General features: G+C 31.1%; 1 protein-coding gene and 1 long non-coding RNA gene across 2 annotated transcripts; both read left to right on the top strand.

Moving 5' to 3' along the window:
* The first annotated feature begins 1 nt into the window (after position 1).
* Positions 2–6,436, top strand: LOC127724262 (uncharacterized). Its single transcript, XR_007992414.1, has 3 exons — positions 2–663; positions 3,680–3,784; positions 5,630–6,436. It is a non-coding gene; the product is annotated as an uncharacterized LOC127724262 (long non-coding RNA).
* A 4,317-nt stretch (positions 6,437–10,753) lies between these two features.
* On the top strand, positions 10,754–17,243 carry LOC127724247 (uncharacterized). Its single transcript, XM_052231176.1, has 3 exons — positions 10,754–12,003; positions 14,661–14,739; positions 15,038–17,243. Exons 1-3 carry the CDS (start codon positions 11,356–11,358, stop codon positions 15,223–15,225), a joined length of 915 nt encoding a protein of 304 aa, XP_052087136.1. The 5' UTR covers positions 10,754–11,355; the 3' UTR covers positions 15,226–17,243.
* Positions 17,244–22,115: the final 4,872 nt, after the last annotated feature.

The following is a 22,115-nucleotide window of genomic DNA, read 5'->3' as shown; positions in this document are numbered from 1 at the left end:
ATAATTTTTTTATAACCAGCTGTTACATTGATTCAACAATAAACTTTTAGAATTAAAGCGCTATTCCTATTCGTATACAAGTGATATGGGATTTTGCTAAGAATGTATGTAAATAATAATTAATGACTGTTTGCACTTTTGCTATGAATCTGATTAGCTGCGTGTGACAGTATATGATAAACAGACAATTGCTTATTTAAAGCTTGTTACTAAGGAATTAGCCTTTTACTGACGGATTCGGTTATCATAGCTACGAAAGTGTATAGAAAAATGTCAGAATCTGAAGAAACACATGTTAAATCGGTTACTAGAAAAAGCTTTCGAGATAGGAGACCTATTGGGTATGTTACGATGAAACAAGAAGTTGATGAAAAGACTTTTCAAAGACTAAAATATGTCGACTCCCGACAGGAATATGTAGTTGAACGTCATTCACCGCGAGACATCGGTTGTCAGATGAACACAAAGTACGAGATACAACTATCAAGTCGAAACGTCCCTCAGACCCCAACACCGCCACCATCACCACCACCATCGACACCGCCATCAAAGTGCGACGTTGGTTGTCAGATGACCACAAATTATGTGATACTACTATCAAAGCCTCGATCACCGCCACCTCCACCACCGCCACCACCAGCGTCAACAATACCAACTAAAGAGGTAATGTTTATTTCTTATTTAGCTGAAAATGATCAAACAGATATAAATCACACAATACTTACTCTCATTTTCTAAAGTTGTCCTTAATCAAATGACTTTGCATAACATAAATCTATTCAATATTTTCGGGCTGATATTTCATTTTTGGGTCCTGTTGTTCAACTTGTTCAACTAATTATGTGTTTTACTTTAACGAGTAAACACTTAATTGCACGATTATTAAAAACAATGATTAAGTTTTGTTGTTAATCTTATTTAAATCATTGTATCATTAAATTGTATTTTTGTTATGCATTCGATAAATTTAAAAGCAAGTAGTTCCTTTAATGCATTGTGAAACGGCCACCATAACTTCCATTTTATTTTTCATAGTTTGTGCATGTCAACTATCATTGAATGTAATATCTTTAAACATTTTCATATTCTTATGGTGCATATAACTATTTTAGATTACTTTAATTGTCTGTTTGATTTAAAAAAAGGGAAAAAAAATTCATTGAGGGGGCTCGAAGGTATAAATCCATTTTTTTTTAAATATAGGATTTCGATATTTTAAAAATAAAATAAAAAAATGGGGTCACCGTTCATTTAAGCTCACAATTTCCCTTCGAAAGAAGCATACATTTTTTTGTACATTATGGTAAAATAAACATACCTATTACGACTGATTGTTTTGTTCACACATCGTTGTCAATATAATGGAATTTGATGGGACTGTCATACAAGTGAGAGGTTTTGCTAGCTATAAAACCAGGTTTAATCCACCATTTTGTACATAAGAAAATACCGGTACCAAGTCAGGAATATGACAGTTGTTGTCCATTAGTATGATGTGTCTGTGCTTTGGATTTTGCCATTTGATTCGGGACTTTCCGTTTTGAATTATCCTCGGAGTTTAGTATGTTTGTGTTTTTACTTTTTGCTAAAAAAATCCGTTCAACATAATAAATGAGTAAAATTCTATGTTATGAAAAACAATTTCAATCATTGTTCAAAATAGTTTTACTGTGCAGCATGTGGTTTTTGTCCAACTCGTTGGTTGCATACAAACATATCCTTTATGGATTTTCATAGATTATGATGTTGATAGCATACACTTTGAAGTATTATTTGACTTGATGTATCCACATGGTTATTTCTTACAAACACTGTAATTCATTTAATTAATGTAGAACAACTCTCCTCAGATTTAAAAACGCTTTTTGTTTTATTAATGACAAAATCGTCATAACGTAAAATCCTTGAAATGTAATCTTCGTTAACGCTTTGACAAAAGGTGCTTTCTTTTACATCTGCTATCAAGTATTGCATGCCAGGTTTACATTTAATATAAATATAAATATTACGAATGGTAAAAATAAACTACAAAACTGTGACTGATAACATACATTGTACCTCATACGGCACAAAAAGACACAATGTGATAATTTTAATTATTCAATTTTGTAATTGTTATGCCATAATACACAGTGGTTTAATTAAGAAAATTAATAAAAATTTTATTTCAACTGAAGCAAATGGTTTGTTACATTTATTTACAATACTCTGAACATTTTGTTTTTGTTAAGATTAAAAAAAATTAGATACTTTGAAATATCTTAGGTATCCGATTTTCACGCAAGATAGGGTGCATAATGATAAATATAAAAATAAGTCGTCGTTTGATTATCAAGGAGACAACTCTCCACCGGAGACCAATTCATGTAGAACTCATGAAACAACTAAAGGTCACCGTACGGCCTTCGAGAATAAGCAAAACCCAATACCGAATAGTAAGCTAAAAAGACCCCAAAATGACAAATGTTAAACAATTTAAACGAGAAAACTAACGGCCTTATTTATGTGCAAAAAATGAACGAAAAACAAATATGTAACACATCAACAAACGACAACCACTGATTTACAGGCTCCTTACTTGAAACAGGCACATACATACAGAATGTGGCAGGGTTAATATGTTAGCGGGATCCCAACCCTCCCCCTAACCTGGGACAGTGGTGTAACAGTACAACTTAAGAACGAACTATTAAAATCAGTTGAAAGCTTAACTAAAATGAAGGCCTGATTTGTATACACTAGAGGCTCTAAAGAGGCTATGTCATTTACCTACAACTTAAACGATGCCAACTTTCTAGTAAAATCAGTATTTAAATGGTACAATTTTATTAAAGTTCAACTGACTATTTCAGTCATGTTAATACAGTTATAGATCTTATTTTGTTGATACTTTTTCCTTATAATTTTCCTATTTATCTAATATAATTTTCAAAGTTACTTGCAAACAATGCATTTTTTTTTTAAATTATCTGTTAATGGCAACTAATTCATTAACGAGTCGACTGAAAATTTCAGCCAATGTAGCTTATTTGTGGATCTTATTTTGCTGGTCATTGGTACTATTTCGGGTTTCAGGTTATCCTCATTTGTATAGCAGTTTTCGAGACAATAGGCAAAACTGGATAACAAAATCATCATTCAAGGGCCATAAAGTCAATATAAAGTCGACTGACAATTTCGGTCAAGTTAACCTCTTAGCAGACGAGAACAACAGAGTATTCTTTCACGGCACTTCACAAATAGAAACTTTTTATTGATATTATTTACAAAGCAATGACAATGGATGATATATAAAAGAAACATTATTTGTTTTAGTGTTACATTTCGTGGTTTTGTCTCTTAACTGTTTTTCATAGGGATTAGTTGTTGTGGTATCCAGTTTGCGATAGTATAAGTCTATGTAGGTTATATTCAATGGGGTTTTCATTTCGAGAATAATATTTATCCTTAAATATACAAAATATAAACACAAATGAAACTTTTTACATATATATATATATATATAACACATGCTTTGCTATATAAACATGATAAATCAATGGCTTAATACTTTTTAAATATTGTCAAATTGGAGAACTACCATATTTCAAAGAAATAGATGTTCACAAAGTCTATGCTGAGTATACTACTTTATTTCTTTTTTTTTCATTTTTAAAACAACATTTAATTCATATTGTAGGAACAGTTCGTTTATTATATAGATTTGAGACAACATGTAGAAATAATTGAGCCAAAACCATTTGAGATTGAACCCCGTATCTTACCTAAACCGAAGGTAAAAAAGGTAAGAAAAAAAAAGACTAATCCAAAAACTACTTCTTAACATCAGATATAATAAAAACAGCATTCAAACAGAATCACGAAACAACAACTAGAATTAATTCTTAATAAGAATGAAAAGAAACCACCACTATCCTTTGTGGGATATCTGTGTCACAGATGACTACGGATATGTTCCAAATGCCGTACATGAAGCAAAAGTCCTGTCCTATTACCTCGATTGTAGCATCAGCAAGTGCTAGTTGAGCACGATCTGTTTAACCCTTCTAGAGCACCTACGAGTACCGCGGTTTCTTGTTGGGTTCTTGTTGATCAGTCGTATTTCTTATTCTACCGTTTTGTAGATCAGGTCAGCTCGTTATCACAGGTACAACAATTTAATCTGTAGCGGTCATTTTGATCTGAACGGATCTTAAAAGGTTGACCAATAAGTACTAAAGACAATCTTAGTCTTTCAGTTAATGTTAAGACTTATTAAATCCGGTAAATTCAGAAATGTCCAGATAATTCGTTTGTAGACAATTAAAAGAGGGGTGACAGATACCAGTGGGACAGTCAAACCCATAGATTAAAAATAAACTGACAACGAATTAAGCTTTGTTCAGTCTGTTATCAGATTGTTACCTGTACACGTCAAAAGAGGAACGAAAAATACCAGAGGGACATTCAAACTCATTAATCGAAAATAATCTGACAACGCCATGGCTAAAAAAAGGAAAAGACAGACAAACAATAGTACACAAGACACAACACAGAAAACTAAAGACTAAGCAACACAAACCCAACCAAAAACTGGGGGTGATCTCAGGTGCTTCGGAAGGTCAACATACTGAGTTGTCTGAAAAGCTACTCAAAAAGTAAAATCAACTTAACTTAAAAACGTTACTTATTGTACTTATGACTGCAACGAATTTTCCGAAAAGCACTATATTTTTCTTGATAGTCTTTTTGGCTATATAATTAATTTCGTTTTTCCGAATCATGGTTATTTTTTTTATCTACTGCTTACTTTTTTCTAAAGTATTGTATATCAGTCATGTAAGTCGGAATACTCGTTTCGGTTGTGTATTGCTGCTGCCAGAATCCTCATGTCTGTGTCATTTAAATGCATCACTAATACGACAGTTAAATGTCTTTCTTACTTTTAAAGATCAGTAATATTAACTTTTCTCAAAAACAAAAAGTAAAAGCATGTAACCAGTGTCCAGGTCTCGTTAAGATATATGAATTGTGACCTCTTGAACCTAATTATATTTATACGAATTAAATGTGGTATGATTGGCAATATGACACCAACATTTGTATTTACCCGACCATCAGATGTGGACGTACGCACCTACAGGTCATCGTACGACATTCAACAATGAGCAAATCATTTACAGTATAGTAAGTAATGAAAGGCCCTTAACGATAACATGTTAAACAATGTTAACGAGAAAAGACAACACAGTTATTTATCTTTAACAATAAACAACAAAATAAAAGCCATGATTCTGACAGTCATTGCATCCAATTTATCCAATCTGACATGACATAATTGGGACAGCTAAAACTGAAAAGGTTTTTTTTCGCTTTATATTCAAATCTTTATGAATATGGCTTATATAATCATGATAATGTAATACAAAAACTAAAACCTATGGTGTATATGAAACACTAAAAATCAAACTACAAAAATTTAAATAAATCCTTCTTGATAAATTAATGATTTTTAAAGCTGACTTTGTCTCTATTGTATATTTTACATAGACGAAAAGTGTCAAATGTATATTATTCTAGTTTTATTGAAAACACTTTTATCATTGACGCCATTACGATTTCTAATGATTTTTCATTTTCAATATTTCAGAAAAAAGATTACGATTATATAGTCACAGTTCGTGATGGATGGAATACAATGGACGACTTTACGGAAAGACATGAACCAGTGAAGACATTCGTTAACGAAAGAGAGCAATTGAAAAACACCAATTTACCCGGAAAAAAAAGGGTACTATGGATTCCAATTCCATTATAAGTCACCTGGATATAGTAGAGCTTATCGTAAATTATAAATTAAAATGTTTTTCAGGATAATAGATAAATGCGTACATTTGTGTAAAGTTACTTTATATATGTTATGTTATTGTTAATATTCAAAGAATCAGACCCCTAGTGTACCATATGCGCTGTGTCCACTGTCTCAGATCTAGCATACCTAGAATGATATTGTTATATTGAAAATGTGTATTCTATAACAATGCACTTGTATTTATAGATTATTGTTGATGATCTCAACGAGATTGATTTTCTCGCTTGAGCCGGCACAGCGAAAGTGAGAAAAGCAATCGAGTTGAGATGACCAATGATAATCTGTTTATCGCTTTTTTACCTATGACGACGTTGTTAATTTCAACGGGCAAGTGCGCCCTAAGTTTCGAGCGAAAATGTTTCATATCAATCTTCTGTGCTGAGAAAGGAAATTATCAGTCAGTAAATTGAAAGGAAAATTTCGTTAAATAGCGATAATAAAACTTAGAGATGGTCATATGTGGTTTATTTTTAATTGGTGTTATCTGTTTGCTATGTTCGTTCCAAGAAAATGTCATTCACATTCGGAAGAAATGCTTGTTTTAAGTTAATATTATCTGTTAAATAAAGCACTGTTCATATGAGACACCATAGTTCTGCAGTCGAGTCATTTTAGGTTCTGATTTTAATAAGCAAGCTTTGTTGTGAGTTGTCAATATTTGAAATAATAATGAGACTTCTTTCCACGAGGTATATCAATTTACCAACGATATTCAAACGTTATGAGAAAATACTTGGATATTCTTCCTTTGTGATTTTACTTTTTATTTATATTTTTGAGAAAATATACTGCATCAATTGCGATAAAAATCTAAATTAGGAATATAGAGGACAGTACGCAACTGATATAAATCAAAACAAGATGACGGAAACTACTTACACTACACCGACAGTAGCTTTATTGACTGTGACTATACGACACTGTCTACAAAAGTGCGTTTTGGACACGTGAAATTTAGAAAGTGTTTTGTTATTTTTTACATCACTTGATTGAAATAGGTGCTGACGAACTATCAATTCCCAGAAATATCATTATCTCAGTATCTATTTCATCGGTACCAACATGATAATAACAAATATTTTTGTAGATTTGTTCGTTGCTACAAATAAAAGTTGTAAATAAAATAAGGCTTTAACTCCCTCAGGAAATTTGTCTCTGATGGAATTGGTTAATATTTTTAGACATTTTGTGGTCATATAGCTCTCCATTTTTTTCGTTTTTTGTTCATGATTGGCTTTTAAAGATTCGACTGTGAGAGTTTCTGGTGAAGGTATACCAAGCAAAGCGCTTTGGACGAATGACATTTATAAGGCGTTGTTCTCATTTTTCTACGTTTGTACAAAATCCACATGTTCTAACACCAGTAATAATATCGTATCTTAATGGCTTAAAACAAGTGACGCGTGTTTTATCCATATTTCAATTTAAAAAACACACACAGATCTCCAATCTTGTTTAAGGAGATAAAATATTCGTAAGAGAATCAGAATCCAACTTTATATGTTGACTTTGATTTTTTTATAAGTTTCAAACGTTGTAAAGACAACAGTAGTATACCGGTGGTCAAAAGTCATAAATCGGTTGAGAGAGATACAAACTAAAACCGAGGCAAACACATCAACTGTAAGAGGAAAACAACAGGAACACTGAAGTGCAACAAAAACACACGCCAACATGCATAGAAACGAACTATTTGAAAAAAACTGTTTTCTGTTTTCGTTATATTTTCACCTTTAAATGAATCAAGAATATTCTGCTTATTTGATTGATCCTTTATTTCATTTTCTACTAACATTATTCATTCATATTCCTTTCACTTTAAATGAAGTGTTGCTTTGCATTTTAAACTTTCATGCGTTACTTATACATGTTATAAAACGTATAAACAAATTGTTAAAATACACAAGTGTAATTATATAATCATTTAAACAACTTAACAATCTAAGAACGTTTTGATTCATATAATAATTTTGCATTTAACATTTCAAAAGAATTCCTGTAGAACAAAACAATGAATACCTTTGGATTCACGGTTACATTAAGATTAAGAAACAGGCCATATGATTTGTATATTTTCCAAAAACACGTCAAGGTGTACTACTCATAAAGACAATTGTGTTTTTTATGCATTATCGATGTTTTAAAAAAATAAAAATGTTTGAACATATGTTCATGGATATCCCAATCATCTTATATCAGCATTATTCAATCCAATTTATTTTTTTGAGAGACCTAATGTTCATTCTTTATTTGTTTCTTTGACTCAAAACTGATGTCATAATAGTGTCAGAAAGGTAATAAATTACTTTTGATATAGTTTATGATAATAATAATTCAGCACAATTTTTTCCCTCAAATTTTGTAAAATATCTTAAACAACACTTAAATTATCTTTGTAAAAATATTGATGATAATTTATAATTAGTTGTCGATTTTTCGGATAGTCGCTAGAAATATTCCCGTTCTCAATACCCGCTAGAAATCAAGTATTTAGATAAATTCAAAAGATGCAAATTCGAGTTTTCACCAAAAACACAATATCAACAAAAGACAATATTCAAAGTTATGTATCTCACCTGATCTACATGATTACAATTTGTAACTTGACAAAACAGAAACTAAAATCGTCATATCCGGCCATTTTTAATTCGATTAAAACCAAAATGTGAATTATTTGAAGACAATTTTCATGCATTAGTCCTACTAATTTGACCACATTTGGTTTAATTGGACAACGCGTCAAAAGAGGACATTTAAGAGAAGGAAATGAACAAGTCTTTCTATAGAGCCTATAGATCATTGCATAAAACAAGTAGTAAAAATCCAATGTCAGAAACTAACTTATACATTAAATGATAAAGACAGAATAAAATATCAAAGTATAAATTAACCCTAAAGCAAAATAAACCTAAGACACATGCCAGGAGTGTATTGTCTCCGATCTGTATCAAAAGTTAAACAAACCAACTGATAATCAATCGACCAAATGTTTTACTTTAATATACAACTCATAACATCATTATGAAAATAAAGTTCAGCCACGAAATATAATCCGAAAAATAAGGAAACAAAAGATAATACACAACTGATGCAAATAAAAAACAAATGAATAAATGTACAATATACTTAGATTTTGCATTTTCTTCTTCATATTTTATCATCAAGTCGTAAAATTCAATGCTGAAACTCAAATAAAAATTTTGAACTCGAATACTGGCATGATATATTTAGCTGTAGTCTTTCTTGTTATGTTTACGTTTTACTAATATCAATGGATATTACATATGATTTGATTTTTCTTGTTTCTCATTGGTTTATTTGGTCATATGTTTTCCAATACTTATTTTGTATTTTTGCACTATTTTGACAGATTGACTCGACGTTACTATATTTAGAAATAATTATGAGGCAATGTTACTAAAAATAGTAACATATTGTCAATATCATTTCCAGAAACGTAACATCGAGGCAGTATTTTTGTTTTCAAACCTACGCTATGATCTTTATATGTTATATATAAATTAAGGACTTTCACTCAGTCAATACGTTATATATGGACCTGCTAAATTATATTGAACCTCGGATTTTGATCAATATCTTTAGCAATTAAAAACTGTATGTCAATCAAATTAAAATATAAAATGCATCACATAGTAGCTGAATCAATTGACGTAAAAAGATCAACTCTGGCAAGAAAACAAATTATGAAAAAAAATCGGTAACACTTCAAAAATTGTTACTGTAAAAACTGTGACTGATATAGTTGTCTTCATGTTTTGTGGAACTTTTGTAAGCCTAATAAGCCTAATGACTGTCATGTTGTCATTATAACACATGATATGGTCTGGTCTTGTATTTTCCAATTATATTACAAAAGAGTAGAAGAAGTCTGAAATATGAAACATTGAGAACTAATCGTAATATATATGGCAATGATTGGTTGTTAAATCGAAATTAACCCAAGGAAGCCCAGATGGCATATCAATAAAGTTCACTGATTTTATTTTTGACTCGTATGTCAGATATTCGGCCTCCTCTTGTTTCATCAAAAAAGATACATCACGAACTTTACCTGCTAATTCCTATTTCTAGTTTAATAATTGTCAATCACATATAGTTGAAAAAAGCCCTTTTTTGAAATATTTGAAAATGTTTTATTTTTTATTTTTTATACTTTTGAACAAAAAAAAAGTACCAAATATAAATGAAGTAAAATAAATTTGACCGGATGGAAAAAGTGAAGGTGACAATATTTCGATACCACTATGGACTTGTAAGTCGCAACGGTAGAAGTGAATAGACAAAATACAATAACAAAAAATTACTTTCTTACATGAAAAAATTAATAATGAGTAAGAAAACATTAAAATAAACAAAATAACCAGATAGATATATTTTATCCTTATTTATCTATACATTATTATGATTAAAAGAAGTAGTTGTATTGATGGATTGCTGTTTATAGTCCCGTTTAACACTTTTGCATTTTTGTTTTTGCAAAGAAAAAGAGAATTACCGACCTTAGGTAAGAAAACTGCAATCCTAGTCATTTAAGTTTGTGATTCCAATTAATGAGATAACAAAATCATTTCGGTTTTTACAACAAATAAAATATATTGATACTTATTATTTACTGATATTTTGCAGAAACGTAATTACTTTTGCAATTATGATTATATCAGAAAATAAGCAAAGTAATTTTCTTTTTAAATTCTGCGAAATCTTTTTTTTTTTGTCCATGTCTTTTGTATGTAATATAATAGTATTTTATAGTTATTAATTCCGTATACTTTGTGTTAATAAGAATATGTCTTTAATTACATACTATACATTGTGGTATTTCAAAATAATCCTTATTATATAGATTTCAAAAAATGATTATTGTTTTAAAATAGGACTCGAACGATCACTGCACGCATTTAAATAATTTTGTCTAAAGATCAAATTTTAATTTGTTGAATACTAACCAGGGGTTACATATATAGATTCAACGATAAACGTTAGACTTAAAGCGCTATTCATATTCGTATATATTTTGGACGTTTTCTTATGAATATATGTAAATAATAATTTCCGACTGCTCTTGTTTTATAAAGTTGTGTTTAATGATGTATTCAATCACATCATTTCAAAAGTGTGACGAAGACAAATTGACAGTATATATACAATCTTACTATTAGCCGTACGAAGCTTGTAACTAGGGAATACGCCTTTGACCGACTGATGGACATTTATGCAGTAATCATAACTACGAATGTGTATAGAAAGATAAATGTTTTGGATTTTCTATTGTGTCTTTTGAAGGTTTTTCTTATTTTCAAGAAACTGTGACGAGTAGGTATAGACAACACAGCAACGCATATGACTATGATTGAATGAGGGCAAAAGAAAATAAAAAAAAAACGTTATAAAAAAACCTTGAACAAACAATATAATTAGCCATTAACATTTGGATAAATAGTCAACAGTGAATATTCTCTCGATATAAAAAAAATACACTTAAGATGGCCGAGCGTTCGCGTTCACGATCTAGGCATGCTTTGAGGTCACCTAGAATTAGAGCTTCACGTAATCAATATTCTCCCGAGGGCAATCGAGACAATGTTTGTATAGAGGAAGTAGACTACTCATCGGAATATGAAGTTCAACATCGGCCTACGCGCAATGTCAGTTGTCAGACGAGAACAAAATACGTGTTGAAACCGCATCCTAATCAAAAAAGCCATTTGCGTAATGAGCATCCTATTGGGTATATAACGAAAAAAGAATCACTCGATGAAAGGGGATTTCAAAGACAAGATTATAAAGACTCCCAACAAGAATATGTAATGCGACGTCCGTCAACGCGCAACGTCCGTTGTCAGATGACAACACATTACACAATACAACCACAGCGTAAACAGAGAAAGAAATTACACAAGAAAATTCCAGTCTTTCTTCATCCTGACACACCTTCTCCGAGATCTCTGACTCCATTATCCGACAACATTGAAGTAATAATTTATTACGATAAAGATTTCGAATCATTGTACCCGAAGTCACGTAAAAACAGTCGTCAGTTCGTTCATTATATAGATTTGAGACAACCTACAGACACATTACAGCCAAAACCAATTGAAGTATTTGGACTTGCTATCATATCTCAGCTGAAGGTAAGAAACCTTTTCGGAAAAATCCTAAAATTACAAATTAAAATAAGATACAAAATAAACAGCATTTAAATAAAATCATGAAACAACGAGTTAATTCATTTCGGATATAGAATATAAAGAAACTAATCCTATTCTTTATGAGATAGCTGTGTCACAGATAGCCATGGACTTGTCCGAACTACCACAAAACCCTTTCCTGTTTCCTCGATTGTGGCATAAACGAATGCATCTCATAACCTACTCTATGCATGCCATAAACTACTAGTTGAGCACGATGTGTTAACCCTTCATGAGCACCTGAAATCACCCGTGGTTTCTTTTTGGTTTCTAGTGGATCAGTTCTTAGTTTTTATTGTACCGTTTTGAAGATCAGGCCAGCTCGTTATTACAAGTTAACCCTTTTAATCTGAACAGATCTTAATAAACTGAACTATAAGTAAGTAAGACAATTTAAGTCTTTCAGTAAATTTTCAGACTTCTCTACTGCGGTAAATTCAATACTGTTCAGATATTTTGCTTGCAGTAATTTCAGATCTGTCCAGTCTATGTTCAGACTGTTCAGTTATTGTTATTTACCCTTGCACATCAACATTCAATATGAACAACACACCGAATTGTCTGAAAATACCTACCTAACTCTCTGCAATTTTTCTGAACAGTACTTTATTCATCGCAGTGTTACATGAGTCTGTTTTTCTTGTTGTACTCTTTGTATCTACTGCCTACTTAGTTACTTAATCATCGTTTGTTAGTTGCAATAATTTTCCTATTGTATCGGTTGTGTATTGCTGCTTCTTTACTGCTCGTGTTTATATCTACTTATTGTAGCACTGATAAGACAGTTAAAAAGTCCTTCTTACGATCAGAAATGCAAACCTTTCTAAAAGACAAAAAGTAGTCTCTAGTTCGTGTTAAGATATATATTGACAATGATCTTTTGACACTGTGGTATGATGGTCAATGTGACAACTATCCTACAGACCCTCGGGCATATACGTAGGCAAATATAGGTCATCGTATTACCTTTAACGATGAGCAAATCAACAAAAACAATTAATGTCTTGAATGATAGAATGAGGTGCAATTAAAACCAGAAAAGCCAACGGCGTTATCAATCCCTCAACGATGAACAGTGTATCATCAACAGTAGCCGCAAACGTGAAAATTCAGTAAAACAATCGAGGAAACAACCATAACTTTTTTGCATTAAAATATAATGTTTTCAACATAATCGTGCGTATGTTTTTCTCTGGATCGAAAATTTAAATACTTTCGAAGAAACAGAAAACAATGAACTGAATTTAAAATGTAACAAATAATTTATAGCAATACAAACACATAGTATGAATATTAAGGCAAAAGTGTTTGGTTAAGCAAATGTTGATTTTTTCAAAACGAAGCGATTGGGTTTGTTTTGTTTTTCTGTTGATTTCTGCAAGTAGTTGATTCACTTGTTACATTTTACTAACTGGCTTACTTTCACGATTATATACCAAATATTTTGAATAATCTCTGTTCTTTCTTTAGAAAATAACTTTATTAATTTAATATTCTTTTCCCACTTACTTACTGTAACTTATATATTTAAGAGATATCCAAAAGCAAAGTTTTTCACCTATAAGTTTATTTTACAAACCATCATTTCGTATTTGACATTGACACGTTTGATAAGATTTTATTCAAAATTTGCATCGCTACATGTAGGCATTATCTTTTTCTCGTGCCTTTTCTTGTGTCGTTGTCAATACATAGACTATCATTAACTTACATATTTGTTGCCAGTATAAATGAATTTGTTTGAGACGTACAGTTTCAAAATTCAGAAACATGATTTCTGTTTCATTTTGTCAATTTGAAAGTTTTCAGTATGCACAATATCACTTTGACACATATTTTACAAACGTTGTATGATGTATGTTAAAAAAAAGGAAGTCGATTTATGTAGGAGGTCGACGAGGGCTTTACATATACCTTAAAAAAAACATTTTTCAATCATCCATACATTTCTTTGACAAAATTAGTATCTAAGAATGCAATTGAAACAGCTGCAATGTAAAGAAGCTGTTTTAAACCGAAAAACGCTGCAGCCAAAAACAAGCTACAAATTGGTGGTCACTAAAATCATTTTAGTAGAGTAAAAAAGGATGGACACATAATTGTGCGGAAATTAAAAATAATTTACCCTGTTTCATTCAAGATCGTTATCAGTTTTTCGTATTTGGATACGCAAACGTCGAGTTATATATTTTTGACATTTATATGACGTGTTTTCCGACAACAACAACAAAAGAGATACAGTTCAGCTAGTCCTTGTATCTCATTCATCAAATCTGGTTTGCCATGTTGTGTACTACTAAAACTTTAAAGTGTGTGTGTGTGTTTTTTTTAATTTGAATATTTACATTTTGACTTGTATGATGTAATACAAAAGCTAAAAGTACTACCGATGTGAAATACAAAAACAAAAATCCAGAGAAATAACAAATATATCCTTTTTACTTGGTTAATGCATATGGTGTTTATTTTACTAACTCAAAATCAAAGTTAAGAATGCAAAGAAAAGTGTAAAAAATGTGATTTAAGTTTAATGAAAACACCGAAAACTATCTCTTTTATCAATGAGATTGTAACTAATATTTACTTTGTCAATATTTTAGAAAGACGGGTATATATATGATAAAGTCACGGATGATGAAGAATTGAATACCAGAAACAGCCCTATGGAAAATCCTATAGGTATGGTATATATTAGTTTTATAGATTAATGGTTTAGTTTTTTTCAGGATATATTTAGTAAACACTAATTATTTACTGATATATTTACCTGAATCATATCGGTACCCATACACATCAACGTAAAGTCTAAATAGAATGTATGTATTTTTGCGGAAAGGCATTGAATATGTTTCGAATAACTAAAAATTAATCTAAGAATGCAAAGAAAAAAATAATATTTCAAGTTTATTGAAAACACTGTAAACTATCTCTTTAATCAATGAGATTGTAACTAATATTTACATTGTCAATATTTCAGAAAGACGGGTATATATATATGATAAAGTCACGGATGATGGAGAAATAAATACAAGGAACAGCTCTATGGAAAGACATGGACCTGCGGAGAGATTCTGTCACGAAAGACAGCAATTACAAAACTCCAATTTATCGGCAGAACAGAAAAAGAACGTTATTTATCAAACCATTGTGTATGATTATAGATAAATGACGTACATTTATATGAAGTAACATATTATTTTATTGTCAATGGTGTAAGGTTCATACCTTTGCATGACTAGCATACTTAACATGCTATTTTCATATCAATTATGTATTTTATAACAATGTTGTTTCTTTTAAACTAAGGTGTAAACTCTAAGTTGGCCATATATAGTTTAGGTTGTGATTTTTTTGTTTTTTATCCTTCCTAATTTTTAATTTCGGGAGAAATGATTATTGTACAAACATGTAGGTTAAGGGAAAATTTTCGATTTTTTACTTATCATATAAATTATGTTTATTATACCAATAACCCCACATTTACAGATTTTAAAATTTATATTCCCTCTAAAAATGGTGAATACAGTTTTCCAAGGTACGAAATCGATTATTCGTAACTTTTTGTTGTTGATATGGTCACCGGCCTGTGACACTTTAGCCTGATATGAAATACTAGGTAGTATGTAGAAATCATTAGTATATTCATAACTTCGACGTAGCAAACAAGTTAGATATGGATCTGACATTATATCAGATCAGTTCCGGAGGTTTCCCTGTTATGTTCAATATACATATATTCTAAATTGGTACGTTACTTTATATCTGTATTAAGCAAAGATCTACAAGTGCGTACATTTTTGTGCAATAAATATTAATGTGTTTCAAATTTTCCCTGAATATGATAAAGACATATTAGACGATTGGCTAGCTCATTTATTCATGCTGACATATTTACAACTGTTAAAACCCCGTCATTTGGTAAATGTTAGGTTCATCAAAAGGTGTAACTTGACCATAAGAAATCCCATCGGCCTGAAACGATACATGCATGTTGTATATATATATAACTTATCCCCCACCCGCACAAACTGCTGAATAAAAACTAGTAACAAAACCCACAAAATATCATAAATCAAATATTTGAATCCATTTGTCTAAGTTTGAAACTTACTTCATAACAACACTAAATAAAAAAAGTACATGATGTACTTGGAAATCTTTAGTCCAAAACTTTAAAAATGATGGTAAAAAAATTTTAGTAGTATACAATAAGAGTTTCGAAGAAAGATTAAACCCTTTTTATATCTTTGTATAACATAGTTTGTAATGTGACAGTGAAAACTTACAGCTCTTGATTTTGGACTTAACAATAAAGTATCAATTAATGATAAAACATTAAATGTCGAAGTGTTATAAAGATTTTTGACGAATCTTCATATATTTCGGATGTAAACAATTACTCACACCTTATTTTGAAAATGATTAAATCCTGATACACTACTTTCCGAATACATCGAAATCATTTTCAAATCTTAAAAATGTCTCTGTCTTTAATGTTCCAGAATAAAGTTTGTGGTTGGTTACCTATTTGATATTCATTTGTGGTTATATGAAACATTGTTTGACTCTAAAGTTCATCAACTGGTTTATTTTAAATTCATTTTTTAGCATCATCTTACATGTCTTAATACATTTTTTTAATCTACCAGCCTGTATTGACATCTTACTAATAATTTTCACACATATTCATAAATATTTTATTTACAATGTACTGTGGATTCATTTAGTTTTGTGGGTATCAATTTTCGTGGATTAAGGAAAACTTGCATATTCGTGAATATTTTAGGTCGTGGTTTTGCCGAAGTCTGCACACAAGTCTATTAAAACATTGTTATTCGTTGAACATTTAATTTCGTGGTTCACCTGTACCCACGAAATCCACGATAGCATAATGTAGATACGCTTGTCTTTAAAGACGACACGAGATAACATCATTGATTACAATGAAATCGATTACTCTGATCTTCCAGGTAGGTGCTTTTCATTGATTTTGATTCAAAATATGCATCCGTACAACAATGTCCAATTGTACATTAAAGCAATTAACTACTATCTATTAATTATGTAATAGCCTTACTGTAATTCTGATTAATTCGATTACAATGCCATTTTGTATTGGATTAAACAAAAATGTACCAATACTTATTATATGCTGGTATTCTGAATAAAGCTTAATTACTTTTGCAATTTTGTTACTTTAAAAGTTTTTTTGTTTTTTTTTAATTCTGCGAATAACTTTTAATAGACGAAATCGAAAAATCACCGCACGCAATTAGACAACCAAATATAAAATTTCAATCTAAAAATTTAATAATACCAGGGTTGACATTGAATCAACGATATGGATAGACTTAACGCGCTATTGATAATCGTTTATATATGGCCATTGTTCTACGGAGAATAAATGTAAAACATAATTTCTTTCTTTTTCTAAAGGTTTTTTTAATGAGATATTGATCTACATGAGTTCAAGTGTGTGACGTAGAGAAATTGACAGTATAGTTTAACCTTATATTTGCCAAACAAACCTGGTAACTAGGAAATAGGCCTTTGATTGACGGATGGACCTATATTTAGTAATTATAACTACACATTTGTATAAAAAGAAAAATGCTTTAATTTCCTAAACTGCGGCTGGATTTTTTACGAGGTAATTTTGTGTTCTATGATTCCATGGACTGTGATGAGCAGTTGACAGCACAGCACATACATGAATATAATAAATCGAGAGCGGAAAAAACTAAAAACAAACCGTTTTACAAAAAACGAACAAACAACAGAAGGAGACAATAACATGCTGATGTGTTAAAACAGCCGACAGTGTATATTTTTCCTGATGTGTTCAATTTACACCTAGGATATTTATAAAATGGGCGAGCGTATGCGATGTAAGCATGATGTGAGGTCATCTAGAATTAAAGATTCACGTGTTCAATATGCTCCCGAGGGCAGACGAGGCAATATTTATATAGACGAAGAACATATGCTTTCTAGTGAGGAAAAAATAAAGAAATTCTAGAGATAGAAAACCTTTTGGGTATGTTACGATAACACCGACAACTGATCATGCTGATGAAAAGACTTTTCAAAAACTGAAATATATAAACACCCGATAGATAATGTAGTTCGACGTGTGTCAACGCGCGACGTCCATTGTCAGATGACAACAAAATACGGGATACAACGACCGCCAATGCGCGACGTCTGTTGTCAAATGACCCCAAGGTACAAGATACAACTACCGCCAACGCGCAACGTTTATTGTCAGACGACATCAAAATACGAGATACAACCTCCGCCAACGCAGGATGTCTGTTGTCAGATGACATCAAAGTACGGGATACAACGACCGCCAATGCGCGACGTCTGTTGTCAAATGACCCCAAGGTACAAGATACAAATACCGCCAACGCGCAACGTCCATTGTCAGACGAAATCAAAATACGAGATACAACGTCCGCCAACGCAGGATGTCTGTTGTCAGATGACATCAAAGTACGAGTTAAAACGACCGCCAACGCGCAACATCCATTGTCAGACGACAATTAAATCTTTCTGTGGTGTTGCATGTCAATGTGGTTCAACGACAACTACTCAGACTCCTCCTACGTCACCTACTCCACCATCGCCACCTATTCCAGCTCCAACGACGCAGCCTACTAAAAAGGTTATTATTCATTTCTTATTTGGCTCAAAAATGTCGAAACAATCTGTATGTAGAATACTTTCATTCGTATTTTAAAGGGTACAATGATCAAACAGATACATGTATGGATCAAACAATACTTAGTATCATTTTCTAGCCTTGTCCTAAAATACATTTTTATACACCTCTGGGTTAACGTTAACATTGTATAAATGGGTAAAGTACATATAAAGTCATTTCAGGACTAACGAGTACACTATCCAAAAATTTCTGTGTTTTTTCTTACCTTTTAGTAAATGAAGGTTTCAAACGGTAGATTTCCTTTCCATAAAACACTTGTAACATTCTTCCATTGTTAACTAAGCACAACGTCACCCCATGAAACATAAAAAAATAAATTGGCATTTATCAAAATGATAAACATTGACGCCAACAACTAAGTATTCTATCATGGCACATTAATAACAGAAACTTTAACATTTCTTGGTATGATATTCAATGCAATGGATACAAACATTAATTTACTAAATGTTGCCATTTCTTGGTTATATCTTTTTATCTTTATTTCATAGGAATTCATTGTAATGGTTTCCAGTTAGTGAAAGTATTAATCTTTGGAGGTTTAATTTCGATGGGGTTTTTAATTCGAGGATATTATTAATGCATTTCATTGCATATAAGAAATAACGATCACTGGAAGTTAACCAATCAAATGTTCCCCCTTTTCCACCTGTATTCAAGATTTAGTAACCATGTACTAAGCCTCACGTTTCCAAAATATTCTGTAGAAACACCAAATAAAAAAGGAATTGTGCCTTGAAACACCCAAGATATATGTTTATGACTAAGAAATTATGTACTGCAATGAAATGAAGGTTTAATTTCTTACAACTGTAAAATTCAAGTGATTATTTTTTGTTCGACCCTTTTTTTGTTATATGAAACCGGATGAGACGTAACATGATAACGTGATATTACAACTAAAACACATGCTTTTATATATAAATCAATATGGATTAATTAATAATTGTTTTATATATCAAAATTTCATGTGCAAAATTATCAAATCACGGTTCATAGAAATGGATGTCTAAATGCTGAAAATTTATCTTTATTTCTTTTCTTCCATTTTTTAAACAATTCAATTTGTAGGACCAGTCAGTTTATTGTATAGACTTGAGACAACCTACAGAAATATTAAAACCAAAAACCTATTGACGTATTTAAATGTCGTATTGTTTTCAAACCGACGGTAATAAATCGAGACAAAAATGTGAGCTCCAGCAAATGCAACTCATCACCTAATTTGTGCTTGCATGAACTGTACTTGAGCATGATCTGCTTACCCTTTTTGAACACCTGAGAGCACCCACAGTTTCTTGTTGGGTTCGTTTTGCTCAGTTTTTCAGTAAATGTTAAGAAATCGACTGGGGTAAATTCAGTACTCTTCAGATAACTCGCTTTTAGTCAATTAAGCAATATACATATACACATCAACAATACATTTATTTGTTTGGAAAGCGTGCCTTATTGTCTGCAATGAATTTCTAAACGGTAATAAATATTTCGCAGTTGAAAGTCTTTTTGGCTACATTATAATTTCTCTTTTACGAATCCTGGTTATTTTTGCACTCTTTGTATCTACCGACTTCTTTTTTCTAAATATTTGTATGTAAGCCGTAAAAAAAAATTCTCGTTCCGGTTGTGTATTGCAGCTTCTGTACCCCTTTGTCTGTTTCATTCAACTGTATCATTAATACGACAGTTTAACTGTCTTTCATAATTTTACGACTATTAATACAAACATGTCTCAAAGACAAAAAAGTAAAATCATTTTATCAGTGTCCACTTCACGTTAAGATACAATTAATAATAACCTTTTGAACCTAATTATCTATATACAAAATGATGTAGTATGAGTGCCAATGTGACAACTATTTACCAGACCATCGGAAAAGGACGTACGCAACAATAGGTTACCGTATGAAATTTAACAATCAGAAACTTGTAATAAAAGTATTTATATAATATAACCGTATGATGTAATCATAGTGATATGAAACACAAAAAACTAAATAAAAACAAAAAAAAACAAAAAACAAAAAAAAAAACAATCCTGTCTGATGGATAAATGATGTGTTAAAGTTTATCTTACCTCTGATGAATATTTTACATAAACGATCTATAAACAATCTCAAAATGCAAAGCAAAATATTATTCTTCTTTTATTGAAAACCTTTTAGACTTTCGTTTTCACCATAACCATTACTTATATTTGCAGTCAATATATAAGAAAACAAATGACGATAATATAGTCACGGTTGGTGGAGGATTGAAAAAAATGAACAACTACACGGAAAGACATGACCCTCTTAAAATATTTGTTTACGAAAGAGGGCAATTGAAAAACTCCTACTAAAGACAAAACGTACTATAGATTCAAATCGATTTATAAGTCACCTCAATATAATAAAACATATCGTTTTTACAAATCAAAATATGTTTCCGAGTATTAGATAAATGGCTTACAATTGTTTAAAGTCACATATTTATTTTACTGTTTATAGTCTAAGATCTAGATTGCTGCTTGTTAATCCCTATTGTGCCGTAAGCGCTGTGTCCACTTTCTCAGAACTTGCATACCTAAAATTCTTTTTTCATAAACAAAAATGTTGATTTCATAAACATGATAAATATGTATTTATTTCAGGATTAAACTGGTGAGTCGGCAGTATATGGGTAATTTTGGTCGTGTGTAATATTTTTAGTTTTTTATGCACCCAAGTATTAAATGTAATAACCGTTCTCAAATTTCGTGAGAAGTACTTATGAATAAATAAAGAATAAAAAGCGCCACAACTCTGCAGGCGAGAGACATTATTGTTTCAGATTTTTATTTTCAAGCTTTATTTGGAGTTTTCAATATTTGTAATAATATGTGAATGAATTCCTTTCTCAAGTTAAAATATTTCACCAACGCTTTTCAAACTATATGAAAGCAGGATCTGATGAACTTTCTTTTTACAAAGTTCAGTATATGCAAATTTGAACGTTTTTTACAATATAATATAAAATAATAAAGAACAAAAATAAACATAGGAAGAGCAATACAATGGGTAAGAAATATTATAAATAAAGACTTCGATCTGGTAGGCTGAAAAGGACCCAAAAAACTCAGAATTAATACGTCAATTGGTAATTTTTCCAGATAAATACAAATACGAATCTGTTATATTATTTTATATATTATATAGTGCATTAATTGCAATACAAAATAAAATTAAGAACATAGAGGACAATGAGCATCTTAAACCTATCAACACAAGATGACGGAAATTACCCATACTACACCGACAGTTGCTGTAATGGTTGTGACAGATAAGATTGTCCACAGAAACCGCTTTGGAAA

Source organism: Mytilus californianus, unplaced genomic scaffold (genome assembly GCF_021869535.1).
Source record: "Mytilus californianus isolate M0D057914Y unplaced genomic scaffold, xbMytCali1.0.p SCAF_14, whole genome shotgun sequence".
Taxonomy (NCBI): Eukaryota; Metazoa; Mollusca; class Bivalvia; order Mytilida; family Mytilidae; genus Mytilus; species Mytilus californianus.
Note: the sequence above shows the minus strand (reverse complement) of the source record. Positions and strands in the feature narration are given on the sequence as shown.